The following is an 18515-nucleotide window of genomic DNA, read 5'->3' on the forward strand; positions in this document are numbered from 1 at the left end:
TTGCGGACCCCGTGAGAGCAAACAAAGCACAACTCTTACGTGTGGAAGAACACTTTGTCCCTGAATCACTGTAAGATTCTTCACGATGGACTGACTTGGGCCTGGGTTTTTTGGGCTTGGATTTGGGCTTGCTAAGCCCTTGCTCCTCCAAAATTTGCTGCTGTTTTTTCCTTAGATATTCTTGCTTGATAAGTTCTCTTCGGGCTTTCTCCTCTTCCTTCCGTATTCGGTCCTCCTCAGCTTTGCGACTAAATAGCAAACACAGTGTTACATTCAACATATAACACCTCTCCTCCTCTTAAAGATAAAAAGAAGTACTCCTTTCCAGATGTCATTACCGAGCTTCATCTCTTTTCTGTTCAACTTCAGCCTCCAACTGCTGTTTCCGAATCCGAGCCTCCTCAGCCTTGCGCTGCTGCTTCAAGAGGAACGCTGCACGTTTCTTCGCGAGCTCATCTTCTGCTTTCTGTTCATCCTGTAAAATTCAGAGCATTTTAAAGAACAGAAGAGAATATCCTAAGCTGGACATCACAGCATTGCTGACGATACCAGGAAGATTTTAGGAAAGCATAAGCTGTTACTTTGGGAAACCTTTACATTCTGGTAATTGCTGACTGTAAATCAGAACTGTATTGAACTGTTGTGGCTCAAGAATAATTTAAGAGACAATTTCACTGTTCCCTTAAGTCTGTGAGGACAAAAAGAAGAGTGTCACCTTCCTCTGACCTGCTTTGAAGCATGCTTCATCACCACAAAAACTTCAAGAACTGCAAATTACAATGCAACTACCACGTGGGCCAGGATGGATGGTACAAACCACCCCAGCATAATGATAACCTCTGAGTCAGTCAGTATATAATCACACTGTATAAAACAAGAAATTCAAGAGGACTGAGACATCCCAGCTTGACTTTCTTGAAGGAGAAATTAAAAAAGTATCACCATGTCAGCACATTTAAGGTATTTACAATAATCACTGCTAAGCATACATTAAGATATCAAATGTTCTGTCAGCAGTTCTGAACTTCAACAGAAGGAGAATGCACACTACCTGAAATATACCCAACCCAACAAGAAGAAATAGCACTGTCCCCAGAACCCATCAGCTTAACAACAAGCCTTTCCCCAAGCCAGTTAATGTGTGAAATGAGAAAAATTACTCAAATATATTTTCATTGTGAGCCCTGTACACTACCATTATAAGACAAAACCAAAAGTTGTATGGAAAAGAATCATTTCTTCCAACAGTGCACTAAAGCATCTTATTTTTCACTTGCATCTACAGCCATACAATTAAATTCTCTGCTGGAGCCCTTGAATATTAGGCTGCTTAAAATCTGGGTGCAAATGCCAAAAACCCAGTTCAGACTCCAGCAGGTTTTCCTAGATCCCTGTATTCTGTCAGAACTCTTTCTTTCAGCTGACACAGGTTCACAGCAGTAAATTCTGCCCTTGCATTCTGTGATTCTTTTGTACTCTATCTCAGAAAAATCTATGGGAAAGAAGAAAAGCAAGGTTAATCCTTGTTCCTAGTAAAGTTAACACAGATTTCATACGTTAAGTCAAACCCTTTTTTCTCCACAAGCAGTTCCTTCCCAGTGCAGTTCTTTAAATCCTAAATATTGCAACCAAAATGTACTGTGTTCCATCAAAAGACTGAAGTGGACTAAACCACTTCTAATGCTGGGCAAATGTGTAACAATAAGCAAATATAGAAAGGTGACATATTTACCTTGAAGAAAAAACCCACACCAGACTTCTGATCACCTTCACTAATCATATCTGTAGAGCTATCCGGGTTTTCAAGTTCTCCTTCATCTGGAGCTTTTAAGTCGGACAAGTCTACTTCAATGAGATTAGCCTTGCTCCTCAGTGGCTCGTCCACTGGGACATTTTCTTTTCCTGAGCCATCAGAAGAATTCAACCCTGTTTCCTTGAAGCTGTTATTCACCTCCTTGCTCATTTCAGAAATAATATTTGCATCTTTGGAGGTGGAGAGAGCAAGTGCCCTTTGATTGCTCTCATCATGAAGTCTATAGGTATCAAAGAAACACTTCTCTTGAGAACCACTCCCGTGATCAGGGCTACTTTCCAAGCCGATTTCTGTTGGTGTCTTTAACAAGCTATTGGATGGAAACGGTCTTAAATGCGGTAGGGTGTCTAGGCTTTGTGTTGGGGTTTTAACACGGGTGGAATTTTGCTGTCTGTCTTTACTGACTTTCAAATCAGATGGTCTCCCTGACCGAGGGCTCCTTCCTTGGCCAAACCGAGGGGGTTTACGAAGACTGTTCATTCCAGTTGGAGAGAGGGGCTCAACAAAGTGAATTGATGGTTTTACTTTTTGGTCCTGAGAGTTACTTCTGGTTCCCGGTGTTGGCACTGTGGGAGATTTCATAAGCAGTTCCTGTTGCTGAGAAATCTTCAATATAGCCTGCTGAAGTGTACTGATAGTTTCATTCAGTTTCTCAATAGAAAGATCACATTCATTTATATCCACTTCAGTAACGTTGTCTTCCAGGAGGGCAACAGAAATAATATTGCTTTTCTCCAAGTCATGTATAGCAGCAGAGTCTTTTGCTTTATGTTGCTCAGCAAAAGCGAGGCTTTCTTGAATTTTTACTTTTGTCACTTCAGGAGAATCGTTGAGCATTTCTTCTCTCTCGTCCTCTTTCACAAGGAACTCCTCAGATTTGGAACCCAAAGAAACTTCATCTAAGTCTTCACCATTGTGCCGAGAATATTCCTTTGCAAAATGTTCTGGTTTAAGAGGTTGGGGAACATCAGGAGATTTCCCTTTTTTAACGACATGCAGGAAAGCTGCCTTGCCTAATTTTAGTCGCTGCCTTGCTGATAAGGCTTCCATCTTCTTCTTCTGAGCTTCTATTGCCCTTCTTTTCTCTTCCAACTGCATATGAAGCTGCACCAATTCAGAAGCTAGAAGATTAACATTATCTTTATTTTGCCTGTTGGGGCTTTGTTCTCGCTTTTGTTTCCATGTGGTCAGTGGTGCTGGGCAGCTTTCTGATCCATCTGGTGTGGTCTTCTGTGAACTACTTGTGCTGGACTTTGTTTCATAGCTATTAAGCCTCTGAAGCTTCCGTTCAGCAAAGTTGGTCATTCGGACACTCCCACTAGTCATGGACACACTGCTAACTTGAGATATTGTACTCAAGCACGGGCTGGAACGTCCACTGGCATCATCCTTGTCTTCATGTTCTTTGACCTTCATATCTTCTTGCAGTTTTGCAGATTCTTCCTCACCAATGTATTTAGCAACTATAGGATGGTCATCTATGACTACCAAATCCTGGTCAGCATCTTCTATGTCTAAGAGATCTGAATCAGAATCCTGTCTCACCATAGTCCATGTAGTATCTGCAACATGCGAATTGAGACTTTTCACATAACTGACATTGACTTTACTTGCTATGTCATCATCAGATTTAGCAGCATGAAGAAAAAATCCTCCAGTGGATAGTTCCTGAGGAGAAGGATCTAGACTGCTACTAGCCAAAGGTCTGGAAGCTTCTAAACCTCCCTCCACCAGTGCCACTGAATCTGCAGTTGTAGGGTCTGCAACTGGAGTGAAATCAGAACTAGAAATTGGAGTAAAAGTCCTGTTGAGGTCATGCTCACCATGACTGCTATTTGTTTTCTTGCGGATCAAAGACAAGTGTCCTTCATTTAATCTTTTTGTTGTAAAACTCCTTTGTTTCCCTTCCCCACATTCATCCTCTTTGTTGATGATCTGTTTTTCCTTTGCTGGTTTTAGAACAGCAGGCATTAGAGGCTCCAAGTAAAAACTGTCTGGTTTGCTTTCTGAAGTCTCACTATTTGTTTTTGGAGACCATGCAGATGTAACTATGCTGGGCACCCTGGCTGATGCATTCTGCAATTCCACATCAGCACGGTTTGGCCTCTCTTCAGATCTGATTATTGCAATAAGCTCTTCATCCTCATCCTCGATTTCAACATTGTTCAGCAAGCTCTTCCCATTAGTCTTCACGGACGGAGGATGGGGCTGATTTTTTGGAGTTACGTTAACGATGTTTGAAGCAAGGCTGTCTTTGCTGATTGATCTAGCCAGACTAATGCTATCACCAGACCCAGGGTCCACATCAGTACTGGCAGAATGATGAAGAGCAAATGGCGTTGGCTGAGACAGAGGCCTAGAAAAGATAAGAACATTCTACTGACGCTTAAGCACAAAAAGTTATAATTTGTTCAATTAAGGAGTTTGATGAAAACAGTGACAATTTTTGCTTCTTTGCATCCTTTATCAAAAGCGACCAGCAATACTAAATAGCAACTTAAGATCTATGTTTAAAGTCTTTTCAATTGCAAGCTTAAGACCACTCATCTCTGAAAATGTACATTTATAGAAAACTAAAGTGACTCTCAGGGCAGTTCTAAGGAAGTGATACCACATTGTTACAGTGGCTGTCACAGTATCCTTTCATTAGGCAGTACTGGAACACTTAAATACGCCTGTTACCTGGGTTTCCTATCTGGCCATGCAAGAATTGAACCTCGTGGCTGCCCATCAACACGGGTCAAAGAATTAGAACGATGTCGATGACCTGAAATACATATTTTAAATTGTTAACAGTTTAGAAATGGTCTTTAAACAAGCACTTTTACTTTATTTAAGAGCAAACATAATAAACCCTTTCACCAAGAGATGGCAGCAGCAAACAGATTTGCTGAAATAATAACCAAAGACAAAGCCTGAAAAAAATCTAGGGAAAAGTAATGACATCCACACATTTGACTTCTGGGTTTTCAAAGCCCAAACCGTTCAATTTGTCTTCTCTGTCATGCCCCCGACCTTTAAAAAGTCCTCACTGCCTGTTGTTAGAGCTTAAGAAGTTGGAGTGTTTGGTTGGTACCTTAGCTGAGCATCCCTGGATAAGTACAGGACCTAGGTTTTCAGTAATACAAAACGTTTAGTGAAAACATATCGATTCCTAGAGTGAATTGTCATTCTGGATGACAACTGTGTTTCCTAAGACTTGGAAAGGGGATTTCGCCTTTCTTTTCACAGAGTTTACATTATTAGTGTTAATTTCTTGCACTTGAGATTCTGAGAAATAAGCTCACTTGTTTGAGAATACCTTTTAATGCAAACAAAGATGATTTACTCAAACTCAACATCCTTACCACCTGGCTGACTGCAGTTTATTTCCACTTTAGCTCATTCAAATATATTAACTTACATCATTTTTATTCATTACTCTATTGACACTGATGGTCATTGCTGGTTGAAATGCAAATTCAAGGTAGACTTACCAGGGCTGTCTTCTCCCTGTAAAGATTTTTGCTGCTTTTGTCTCAAAGGGAGCAGTGGATGGGAAGGGCTAAAAGCAGGGCTTCCTCCTTTGCCACTAAGAAAAGGAAATTTTCATTACTACTTATATGGCTAGTAAAGATGAGCTGCTTGAACAGTTTTCATGTTTTAACAGCCTTTTTCAAAGCAGAAGTTAGACTGACTTCTTCTGTCACGCAATGGTGACATTAACTGATGGGGCTTATTGGCATTTGCCAAACAAAGATCAAAACAGCACAAAGTGCTGCTCTGAACTTGAGAATATTTTAGAGACTCACTGCACACAACTCAGATTCACTCAGTCTGTAGTGAATATTTAGCAGCAGAAATTATAGGTCATCCAAATGGAAGCATAAGTTGAAGATTAGTCTAAAGAACATGAAACCAGACTTACAGATAGTCAGGCTCCTCAGGGTGCAGGTAGTATCTGCTGCAAGCTTCAGAGCCTGCCTGAGCTGCAGGCTGCAACTCCGCTGGACTCGCACTAGCAGGGCTGGCCATGAAACTGCGCTTGGTTGCATTGGAAATGGGAACAGGCGGACGACTGCTCTTCTGCTGCAACACTGCTTTAACTGTGCATATATATACAACATTAACACAACTCATACCGGTCATCAAAAGAGCAAAACAGAATAGAACCTTTACACATGAGAATGAAAATTCTATGACAATTCTAAAATGAAACTTTAGGCACTACTCTTTACCTGATGTATCTTATGGTGAAGTTAATGGAAAGAAAGCTACAAGTAATAGCAGGCTTAGGGAAAAACTTATCTACCACATTCAAAGAGTCACAACTCAAGCGGATCTAGAACTAACTTTCCTTCTGTTTTTACTGCTTCTGAAGATCCCCAGCAAGCAGAAACAAAACTCCAAAGGAAACACCGCTGTGCAACAGTTCCACTGTAATGCAAGTACCTTTTAAATAACATGCTAACATCCATAAGGAGTTAAAAACTTACCATCTTTTATTTCCTGAATATCTCTTGGTTGTACAAAGTCTGGCTTGACATTCTCAAACCACCAGAAGAGTTCCGCAATGAATACCATGACGTTAGGCTAAAACAGAAACAAAGAAAAAACACACCTCAGTAACAAACCCCTTGTGATTTACCTACATTTTAGTTTAAAAAGTATCCTTCATTATGTTTCTTACCTTTAAAACCAAAGGAGCATATAACATGTCCTCCAGTGTGAGGTAAAAGCATTTGTTTAGATATTCATTTGAGAATTCTCTCAAAAGTTGAATATTATAGAGGCTGTCTGCAATTGATGTTACCTCCTTCAAACAAATATCTAGAAAGGTGAAAAAGGTGAGTAAGTTACAACACTACAATGATTTTTAGCAAAGAAACTCATGTTTGCAAGGCTGAAGAGCGACAATTGCTGAAGAGTGGAGAAAGTATTTTAAAATCTAGATTTTATAATGTCAAATTATGTACTCCTACAGAAGAACATGAGGATGATCAGCTAACACCGTAGTGGACAGGTACTCCTTTTTTATGGTCTACTGAAACCAAGCTTAGTTGAACAAAGAAAGGCATATCACCTAGATATGTTAAAGGATTATTTTGTAGCTTGTAATATACAGAGCAGAGCCTTCTAAATGCAGTAAGTAAAAAAACAAAATTGGAGGTTACATCTTAAAATACACTGAGGCAGGTTCCGTGTGACTCAACTCTTAACTTGCTGTATTCCACTACTTATTAGATGCACTGTATTTTCACTTCATAATGTATTTCTAGTTCACCTTTCAAAGATTAAAGAATATTTATCTATCTATTTAAACCTTTATTACTTACCATCCAGTTTCATTTGCTCTGGACAATAATAGTGTATGACAGCCAGAAGAGCAGCACCATCACTACCATCCTTCATCAAATCTTCAAGCAAAGGGAAGTAAGGGAGTTGCCTGCTTGAAAGATGGTCTCTCCGGTAACGCACCTACCAAAAGAAAACAAGTGATCATGTGATGCTAACAAACAGAAAAGCAGCATGAAAAAAAAGGAATTAGGCATTGAAAACTCTTTACGGTGGATCCTTTATAGCATTCTGCTTTAAGTCAAAGGCAATTTACAAGCTTACTTTTCCCTCAATGGAAGCCAATTCTGCAGAATACGGTGCTTCCCTTTTCATCACTCTCTTGCATCTGGCAGCAATCCATGCTGCTGGATTCCTAGCTTCATTCACACACTGTAACTTATTGCAAGCAATTTAAGTCAAAATCCTTCCACAGAGATGCATGAATGCAGCAGATCCAAAGAAAGAGACACCGATAACTACATGAAAACACTTAAAGCTCGGGAAAAACAAAACAAAAACACAGCAAAAGATAATTCAGCGGGCTAATGATTTCTCATACATTACCTACATCCACAGACTTGTCAGTCCACAGACAGCAAAGTTCTCTCAGAGATATTCAGAACATGGTATGTCTGGCAAGCCAGCACATAATATGAATATCGTGCAAAAGAAAAGAACACGGCCTTTTCCAAAGAGCAAGGGGAGCAAGTAGAGCCTTTAAATCAACAGCAAAACTCTCCTTGATTTCACTACAGATTGGAATCAAACGCTTGTGCAAACCGTCCCCCAGCCCTCACAGAATTTGGAGCATAGCTGAAGAACAGCTAAGGCCAGTCAACTAAAGAACAAATCTTGGCATTGCTTCTTGCAATTTGTGCAAGAAAAGTTTTAGTGTTGATGTTCACTAAGCACCCACATGCTGGCTAGGCTGGAAGGCTGTGTCTAAGCTCAAGCAGCAAAGCAGGTGGCCAAGCAAAAGAACTACAGACTACAGAGGCTAGCAGAAATACCTTACAGAGTTGGGAAAAGACTCCTTTTACACATTAGTGCATTAATATCACTTAGCATTTAACAAAATATCTTGACTAATGTGCTGATATACAGAATGTATTTAGCTGTCAGAGGCAAGCTGGATTTTATCAATGGGATCATAGACTTCCCAGGACAACCTGGGAAAGCTCTACACAAACACACACATACTCATATGTGTCAATGTAGGATAGCACAGGCTGAGAAAAAAATCTGTTCAAAGGCAAAGTCACACTCAGAGCATTAAGCAGCAGTCAATTTATTTTGCACAACTATAAAGATGTTATGTCAAGCTTCCCTGGCAAAGGCAAGTAACCCTAAAAGCTACCTCTATATGTTAATGCTATTTTCCTGTCCTTTTACCAGGTGCAAGCTACTTTTTTTTTCCCCAGCCTGAAGCACTCCACAAATATGTAATGGAATGTGAATCATACTGTACCACACGAGCATATTCCACTGGTTCCAGCATGCAGTGCGATAGGGCATGCATCAGATCGGGCTTACGCAAAAAGAAATGGTGAGACACACGACGGTGGTTATTCAAACAAGAAACAAATCAACTGCATTAGCAACATCCATTATGCACTGGAAATGTGGTCATTAAGGCTGATAAAATAAGTATGCACACTAAGGTGAACTGGTTAGCTTAAAAGGTTCAGCACTTATGTGCTTAGATGAAGGAAGCATATTAAAAACAAACTTCAGAACTTTAATTCCTCCTGTGTTTAAAGTAGATAAAAATAGTTCCTTTCCAATAGGCTTAAATGGAATTTAAACTAACCACAGGCAATACCGAGAACTAGAATTCCTTGTTTATTTTAGCTTTGGTGAAAAAAGCATGAATTTATCATCAGAGTTTTTGTATGGACTTATATTAATTCCTTATTTCTCTCTCAGTTATTTGTCTCTTAATCATGCAGTCCTTCACACTGAAAATTCTGAATTCTTTCTTGTATTCTAAGCTGAGTTCTGTGGTTTGCTCCCTCCCCTCCACCCACACATACAATGTATGCTATGTGTATGCATTAAAGTGCAGAAGTGGGGGCTGCTGAAATAGAGACAACTTTATATTTAAAAAATAAATAGATCACAAAAGAAAAACTATGGAAGTGACGCAGTCTGACAGCTACTACGGACACTGCTAAACCTGTCAGTAAACCAGTATAACCTCAGTGGTAGTGGACTAGCAGTGAGATAACCTCTATTTACTCCTTCCTTTACCACCAACTTGGTCAATGACACCCTTGCAAGTCATTTCCATTCCTGTGGCTTCTTCTGCTCTCACCCAGTTGTCTCTGAACAAAACATAAACCTGCTCAGCCTCCTCAAAAGGCTATCAAGTATCTGCCTCCAACACAGATGTGGCCTTTCAGCACACTAGAATATAAGTGATAAGCACTAGGTCAACACTTCACTACACACAGGTCATTAACGGAGGCTGGAAGACAGGTTTTCTTAGCCTGCAGATCTCCACTTGCAATTCCTTTATTTCAGATATTTCAGGTTTTTACTGCAGTCCATACATTTGGTTCAAGCAAATAAAGGAGTAAAAGGCAGAGGAGTGGGACTGAGCAGAAACTGTGCCCGATCACACCTGCCTTTTCCAAGCACACTGCTCTTTGGAATTCACAAAGAGATAACAGCTCTCATCTTCCCAGGGAGAAAATGAAACCACCAGCTCCAAGTGCAGGGAAAGGGTAGCGAGGCTAAGGAAAGCAAAGGAACAAATCTCTACAAGTAGGTATAAAACCAAGAAACTCAGTCAAAACGAAGCAGGCTTCTGTACCAGAAGTACAATTTGATTGTTTTTTTTCTGTATATCTGGTGGAATTATGGTGACGTTTCACACGTCACCATAAAGAAAATAAGTATTTTCTTCTGATCTGTACACGGCCTCTTCTCCTCCCATTAGCAGCATTTATTTAGCAAACAACTCCAGCAACTATCGTAATGGATCCAAACTGGTTTGTCAAATCTTCTACCCCCACCTCAAGTGTTCTGGTTTCGACAGCCTTACAGACCTGTGCAAGAGCCTGATTTAATGAGCTACTGCAAAGATCTGAGTATCTGAACTATGGATTCAAAGACTAAATAACCATTTAAACCGACCAGCTTTTATATCACCTTAGTGCTATGATCAACTGCCTACTTACAACAACAATGGTAAATGCAACCATTTCAACTGCTGTTAATTTTCTAGCTTTTTGTTGCTACTCCATATCCCTCACTCCTGCACTGTGCAAACAATTTTGAAGTGAAGTGATTATGCTGTATGCTGTACAGTATGCAAAAATCATGTTATGGAAACGAAGCCTGATGATCCAAAAGCTTACAGGTGTTTTTTCAAAGACCATCTACGAAGCATTGTAATGGAAGCAAACACTCTGAAGAAAGTTAAAAAAGCCATGATTTCGTGGATGACAACTGGTGTAAAAGTAGTGCACTTACAGGTACTAATTTCCAATACCATTTGGAAGGAGACTGCTCAGGAAGCAAGGAAAGGAATGTAGGAATAGGAAAGGAACATCAGCAATGCAAGTTAAAAGCAGTAATACTTAAATGCACTTCAGCAATAAACACTTTCATATTTTAGAATGGTTGTAGCGTAGAAATTTAGATTTAAAAATATTAAAATGAGACCCAAAAGTCAATAGAATCAAATAGTTCAAGGGATCCTCAGAGTGCATCAACTTGTAAATGAAACAGCTCTTTAGTCCCTTATTGTTGAAGAATATTTTACATAAAAAAGCACACGAAAAACCTTTGCCACTGACACAAAAGTTAAATCACTTGTGCCTTGTTCATGTGTCACACTTTAATCCCCTCTACACAGCAATGCCAATTTGAGGGAAGAACACGGCAGCCTTTTTTAAGGCTTCATTAAATCACGGAGCTCAGTTATTGCACAGTATATTTGAGAAAGATCTGGTTTACATTCTCCAGAAATGAAAGTGTTCTTACTTTGCAATGTTAGTGCATTGTGATATAATTTCTAGGGAAAAGGGTGGAAAAAACTACAAACACATATAACATTTGAATGCCAAGAGTATGCTTACAAGATAGAACTTGAATAAGCCTCTGAATACACATTAGACAATTAACCCATGCAAAATGAATATGTCCCAAGAGCTTTCAAAATATATAATATATATTTTGTGCTGTGAAAGCTGAGTCATATTTATTACCCATGTAAAGTTGATACAAGTTATTTTAAGTTGAAGCAAGTTGGTTTTGTCCAACTGAAACTTAAAGTCAGAAGATACCAGTGGGCTTGAGAAGTAAGAAGGGCACTGATGATAGACAGAGAACAAACTGCATGCACAAAACCTGAGGAATATCGAGGACTGGACACCTCCTGTTTCTCTAACAAAAAAACTATTGAGATGTTTATATTTAAATCCACTAACCATCAAAAAAAACAAAAGTCACAACTGAAGACAAATTTGGGCTACCTTTTGGTGTCCTGGACTTTCCATTAGCTGCTGTTTTAATTTAATCTCTTTCTCCGTGATCTCTCTCATTTTAAGGTTCACCTAAAAGGGCACCGAATAGCAAAGATATTAAAATACATCTGAACACATTTCAAGAAGTTTTCTTCTTCTTCCCCTTACTCAATAGTCAATTCATTCTACAAACATAAAAAGTTCAAAGAATAATGTGTTACAACAGTTTTCAAGAACAACTCACTTATTAGCAGTAGCTATAATCACAAGGGAATCCTGGGTTTGCAAAGGGGACATACTGTTGTCACTCAAAAGGGTTTCAGTAACAACCTCTACCCTTTGCAAAGTTTCAGTATTTCTGTTAAATGTATTCAAGTTAGTCAGAATTAAGTCTACCCTGTTATTTAACATGAAACAATGCTTCACCTAAAAAAAAAAAATCCCAAACCTCATAGCAGCTTGTCTAAAAATAAAGAACCCAATTTCTTCATATTCCTAATTTAGTTCTTAATTATCTTCTATGTTTCAAAATTTGCCTTGAAAAATTTACCAGCTTTATTACAGCATCCCTAAGAAAAAGAAACTGCCTTTCCCCGCTAGTCTGATTCTCAGTGCTTACAGAAACCTTGGCAAGCCAAGCCTGAAGATGAAATCAGAATATGTTGCAGCATTAAGGGAATCAAGTACCACTAATAATCTGTATCGGTGGAATATTATACCCAGCTACCACTGGACTTGAGGTAACGAGTAACAATGCAGTAATTAAGGCAGCCCTCTTCACCTGAATTGGAAAGGGTGATAAAACTCCCCAGGTAAGGCAGATGGAGGGAAGACAGTCAGCAGAACCTTTCTAGAAATCTCAGAAGTAACAAGAAGAAAGAGACACATTTCTCAAAGTAAATTTACCTTGTTAATCCAGAAAACCATTGCATCCTCCAAATCATAGGGCAGTTCTTTTGAGGCACTGAATGTAGAGAAACGCTTGACACTAGCGACCACCTTTTCAATGCTGATCATTTCTACAGTATAGGCCATCATCAGAGCATCAATCATTGCCATATGAGAACTCTAAAAGAAGAAAACAACGAGCATTTAAAAAGAAAATCCTTTAAAAATATTATATATTCTAACTGTATTTAAAATGAAAGATTCCTGAGGTCAGTGACCTAGAAATGAAGAGCTCTTCGTTCCATTAACTATTTTAGACAGTGTTAAATAAAAAGAAGATGATTAGGTGGATTTAATTAAGCTAACCATTTTGATTGGTGCACAGCCCAGATCAGATTCAGACACAGGTGTATCATCACTCTCCATGACGTAAATCCCCTTCCGAGACAGAGCCTGGATCACCGACTGGTGTCCCTGCAGAGCAGCCACCTGATCGCCCTTCAGGATGAGGCTGCAGACGCGGCAGTACAGCTCGCTGGACAGCAGCAGCTTGATGACGGGTGGTTTAATGTGTTCTTGCTCATATTGATCAATGTAAAACGGGTCCTTCAGCTCCTCTGGGACGTTATCTGGAACAACAAAGATGTTTCAACAAACGGCACCAGCTATAAACAGAAGTGATTGTTTTTAGTTTCATTCAAAGGCAGTGTATGAACAGAAAAAATACAAGCACAAAAAAACCCAAACATAGGTAAGTCTGGAATTTGATATTGCAAATGGTTTTCAACAGGTCTTTGTGCTTAAACGTTAATTAAGTAAAGCACATAGAATTGGCTCCTGACATACACATCTTCAGTAGAAATCCCAGACATCGCCCGTTTGCTTTCTCAAGAGACTAGAGTCCTTTTCAAGCAAGCACTTCAACATGGACACAAGTTCCTCTACACACCTCTCATGGTCTCCTAGAATAAGACCCAGCTTACTCAGCATGATACACTATCACTTCTGCTGACGAGTGCAGAGTATTTTAATTGTTATGTGGAATTATAAATCATTTACTTAACTCACAGACTAAAATGCTGTGTATCAGAGAGGCGTTTATACCTTGCCAAAGCAAAATGTACAGCTACTTCAAGCAATATCCCAACGCATCTATGCGCAGCAGTTAAACAACTGCAAGGCTCGGCCACCAATTCTCAACCGGGCAAAGAAAACTAAGCCACCCATTTCTTGGTTCTAAACTTCTTCTCCACCAGTTTCCAACCCTCACAAAGACTTACACTTTGGCTGCTCATCAGCACAGCTTCACAGCTGGCAAGAAAGAGAGGCACCACCACCAACTAATATTCTGATCACTCTAAACACGTCCAAGACAGTCTGAATCCATACATTGTTAGCTGATGTGCTGCTAACATTAAAGGTTGTGACACTACAGCACATGGCAAATGTCAACTGATCACAACAGCTGAAGGTAAAAGAAATGCTGTTGTGAGCAATAGTTTCTTGGTATTATTGAAAAGACATAAACCAAGTTAAAAATAGATATAGTCCAAAATAAATGCTTCTACTCATCCTCAGTAATCAGACTAGAAGCTATTGATCTTTATAATAGCCTGGCAGTAATAATGAGTGTCTTCAACTCCAGGAAGAACACTTTCTAGCCTCAAGTGTGTTGTTTTAACAGCAGCCCAACATCTCATCATTTCCAAACACCAGATTCTATCTTCTGCTATCCAGTCACTCTGAAGATCTTCCCCTGAAGTCACTTCAACCGTTCATTTAAATATGTACATCCCCAGTTAAAAGAATTATTAATTTGGCAGCCTGTTTACCTTTCATTCAGCTCATTTGCAGAATAATTAAATCTCCCCATTCAAAAAAACCCTCCCACCCATAGCCTCTCTTTGAACTGCAAAACGAGCCACACAGGATTTGTGTAGTGCAGAGCACTTAATGCTCATGAAGAAGAGAAACTGAGACAGAACGTTACCAGTTACACAAGCCAGAATACAGCTTAGATGGAAACACACAATAAACCAGCGTTGGTGTAACAGCTCTGACTGCCACTCAGACATACAGTGCCACCACCACTGCTTTTCAAAATGGTAAGCTCTTTGAAGCTCTTTAAAACTAAGATCACTATTTTTCCTTTGTGTGACACCGACTGCTGCGATACACACACCATATGCCAAAGATGGTTGGAAGACACACAATAAAACCCCAGTGGCACCACAGAAGTAGCATTTGTGAATGTGGGTGCCCATTTTTAGTAAAATAGAGAATAAATTCAAATATTTTTAATCTTCTTAACATTACTCAACCTGACCTAAAATCAAAGGCTGTTGAAAGCTAATTCCATTTAATGATCATTGTCATTTCCAGGAGAACTAGAGCTTCCATTTCTGAAGACTGAGGGAACATCCAAAAATCAAAACATAAAGCAGCTCACAGAATTCACCATTTCAGCTTCCTTACAAGCAGCTGAACCTTTAACAGTCAAAGATACATTGCTTTTGACTAAAATGATTTGTGAAAGGGAATAATAGGATAGCAGCTCATGAAATATCCATGAAGTAGTACACTTCTGGCAAGAGCATTAGCACCACTCCAAGTTTTAAAGGCTTTTTTTAAGACAAAAAGAAAAACGCAAGCTCAAAATGTCTGGAATCTGAAGTACTCGGATGAGGGTTTAGTGGGAACATCTGCCCTCCACCAGCTCCACAGACCCCTGCTGAGCAGGGTAAGCGAGGTGACTGTCTGAAACTGCACTGCAACGCTGGACAAAGAACCCTGAAGCTCCACCAATGCGTGCGCTGTCCCCAAAGCCCACTGCGCCAGCAGACACCTCACTCTGCATTTCCTTCGGGTCCCTCTTCCACGAGGTACACTGATGATTTGATAGACTGTAACTACAAAAAGCTTTCTCTCCAACACTAACATACCCCCGAGGATATAATCTATCGGATCGGGCTCTTTACACACGCTATTGAAACAGACGAGGCTATTGGAAGATGAAGCTCAGGTTCCTGTGTGACAGGGGCAGTAAGACCTCAAACATGAATTTGCATTTAAACTAGCAATATTTTAATGATCTTAAAAGCCTTTTCTAGCAATAAATGGATCTAGGTTTTAATGATGAGGTTCCATGTCACAGAAATCCATATATTTTTTTTTTAAATAAATAATACATCTTGTATCTTGGCTGCTGCTCTTTAGTCTGAGTGTCCAGCCGATAGATCTTGAGATCTTCTATACTAAAGAAATCTCTAACTCCATGTTTCTGACCTCCACATAATGGCTTGAAGACTGAATGGATTTAGACTGACCAGGATTAAAGGTGGGTGAGGATAACTTCTAGTACCAGGATAATTTGAATACTACCATAAGAAGTTCTCCATAAACATTAATCCTCCCATAATAGCAACTTATTTCACTGTGAACACTTGCCCAGTTTTACATTCTACCTTAGTGTACTCAACACTTCCGCCTGCTAAATTTGCCTGTGTGAGACAGAAAGGAACAGTTTCATAACTAACATGATGCCCTGACTAAAGGCCCACAGAAAATTTAAGGTATATAAAACACATTCACATATTAACTTTATTTAAGTAATATTCCAATTTACTTCCTACTGGACATACTCACACTACCCACTGCTCGTTTCAACAACCCGTTACGGACACACAAGCGGTCACCAGCATTATGAAGAGCTTTCCTGCCTGGTTTTTATGGATCAGCCGAACTCCAACCGTGTCATAGGCTTTTTGCTTGCCTCACTACAGAATGTGTCAATGCTCTTCTTGAGGACAATGTCCCTGTCTTTCCAAGCCCCGGTTTCTATAAGCATCTTTTTCACCACCTTGCTTTCATGACCTATAACTGAACTTACAGGTTAGAAAAATTCCATTCATTAATGGAATATACATTTATGCTTTGGAATTTGAAAAGAATCAACAACAAAAAAACAAATTCTGAGCAATTAACTTCCAAGCTGTAGCTACACACATTTCTGCTGAAGCAGTTTAACAGCAAACCAAAACCAATGAAACCATATAAAAAGGTCTTTTATGTTACCATTCCATCTTATCAAAAAGCTTGCAAACACCTCCTGTTTTTCCTTATGTGCTTTCCAAGTTATTATCCCAGGAAAAACATTTGCATCAACTTCAACACAAGCTTTACAGCTGCCAGTTTTAGACAAACCGAGGGGCTTAAAAGACATAAAGCTTAAGAACTACCAGTGGTTTTATACCTGATAATCAGATCTATGAAGGCACTGGTCATTAATTCAGTTTGCCTAAGTTTCTGTTGAAGAATTCACCCTGCTACGCTCTGTGTCAGAGCTGACCGGATCTCTTTCACACATGGACTTTATGTAAATTTCATTACCCAGTTGCATCCAGTCAGCTTCTTATAGAGCAAAATGCTCATTTTTGCTGTTTCCCACACTTAGAAAAGCAAAGTAATAACATAGTTTTTCCAAATTTTAGCAGCATAAACTCCCATGTGTTCGTGCCCCACTGGAGAGACATCTCTACCAGCTATTTTTATGAGATGAGGACTCAAAACTAAGGCATCATAATTCCTCAGGAAGCGATTCTTTTGGTCTGCTGTCGTATCGATGAGTCCTAGTCTCTCCAAATGAGGTCAGTCTCAAGTATAAATCATTGTGTACAACTGAGTTTAGAGGATTACAAAAACAACTTCACTTGTAACCATCACACACAATTATTGCCAAATCCTCCTCTCCTCCCTTTAGGGTATAATCTCACTGACACAAACCTGTTCAAAGACAACTACCTGATTATTATTTGATAAAGAAAAACACAGCAATCGGAACAAATTTGACTTATCCCTTGAATTGGAGAAGTGGATACACCCCAGATCTTATTTTACCTCCAGAAGCACGAAGAACTGGTTTCACATGGAAAGAGAGCCAAAGCATCCTGGTAAACAGAACGGAGCTTATTCAAATTCTGAGCAGGATTTCATTAGTATCAGTATCTGTTCACAGAATTATTTAGTACTGCATGCATGTCCTCTAGCTGCAGATCATGAGCAGAAGCTCCATATTCTCAGCAACTAAGACCATCTGCATTATACTAAAACCATTCTATGTTGGCTCTCATTGCAGAACTGTACTATACTGCTATAACACTACACGTGAACATTTACATACAGCAGGCAGGAAAACCATGCTAAAGACTTTGTACACCGCTGATGAGAGTGACCGCACTCTCATTACCATATCTTTTGATCAAGCATAGAGCCACAAACCTGGATGAAGCAGAAGAGACAGAGTAACAATTCTGGAATTCTTCACCCCTGTAAACTTCACACAAGTAATGTTCAGTGCCCATGAAATGGCATTATTAAAGAAACTAATGTTTAACTGTCAAACATCTGCAAATTGTAACAGCTTGCTTAAATGTATTTTTACCATAGACCTGAAGAAGCAGGGATCCCAGGAATTTAGGCAATTTAGCCCAGGAAACATGCTCACCCTCTACCAACCAGTAAATGTGGGTAGCTATTATAGTACTGTAAAACCTTCTTTAACAGGTAAGTATTAAGTATTTCAAAGACCAAAAAAAGCCACAACTTGCATTTCTCCTATAATGTATTACATTAGTCCTTGGCTCTCCTGCCTGTGTCTTGCTAAAGATCTTGGGCTAATGTTAGCATTAAGCCTGGAAACAATGTAAAGCTCCTTGGTGTAATAAGTAAGTAAACCCCACCAAGTCCATTTTGAAGAATCCGAATTTTAGACAGATTTAAAGAAGCAACATTTGTTATTGAAAGGGTAGCAAACAGCCCACTTGCTCCCAGCAAGCTGCAACACTTAAAAACTCCCATATACTCCTTCCATATCTAAATTTTAATATTATAACCATGATGATGGGAAATGATTTCCATGCATAAATTAATGCTGTACTAACTAAATCTGCTGAGAGATCAATCTTCTCATTGCCATTAACTATTTTTCCATGTTGTACCAAATGAAAACACACTGGTTTTGTTCACCC

At 39.4% G+C, this 18515-nt stretch overlaps 2 protein-coding genes across 5 annotated transcripts in view; one reads left to right on the forward strand and one right to left on the reverse strand.

Annotated features, from left to right (window-relative positions):
- KCNT1 (potassium sodium-activated channel subfamily T member 1) overlaps positions 1-18515 on the forward strand; it is a 115581-nt gene that overhangs the window by 83884 nt on the left and 13182 nt on the right. The window lies entirely within an intron of this gene.
- The window catches only part of CAMSAP1 (calmodulin regulated spectrin associated protein 1), a 33209-nt gene that overhangs the window by 2731 nt on the left and 11963 nt on the right, over positions 1-18515 (reverse strand). For 3 of the 4 annotated variants that reach the window (XM_057409090.1, XM_057409091.1, XM_057409088.1), the window contains exons 3-15: positions 12856-13118; positions 12508-12669; positions 11611-11691; positions 10607-10639; positions 7129-7270; positions 6483-6622; positions 6289-6385; positions 5721-5898; positions 5290-5384; positions 4496-4580; positions 1733-4169; positions 339-475; positions 40-248 (exon numbers count right to left, since the gene is read on the reverse strand). In XM_057409090.1, coding sequence (XP_057265073.1) covers positions 40-248; positions 339-475; positions 1733-4169; positions 4496-4580; positions 5290-5384; positions 5721-5898; positions 6289-6385; positions 6483-6622; positions 7129-7270; positions 10607-10639; positions 11611-11691; positions 12508-12669; positions 12856-13118 — 4059 coding nt within the window. The remainder of the gene's footprint in view (positions 1-39; positions 249-338; positions 476-1732; positions 4170-4495; positions 4581-5289; positions 5385-5720; positions 5899-6288; positions 6386-6482; positions 6623-7128; positions 7271-10606; positions 10640-11610; positions 11692-12507; positions 12670-12855; positions 13119-18515) is intronic. The other variant, XM_057409089.1, reaches the window with a different exon arrangement.

This window comes from Pezoporus wallicus, unplaced genomic scaffold, assembly GCF_028554395.1.
Source record: "Pezoporus wallicus isolate ANWC-B61680 ecotype Strahan unplaced genomic scaffold, APGP_CSIRO_Pwel_v1 contig_8341, whole genome shotgun sequence".
NCBI lineage: Eukaryota > Metazoa > Chordata > Aves > Psittaciformes > Psittacidae > Pezoporus > Pezoporus wallicus.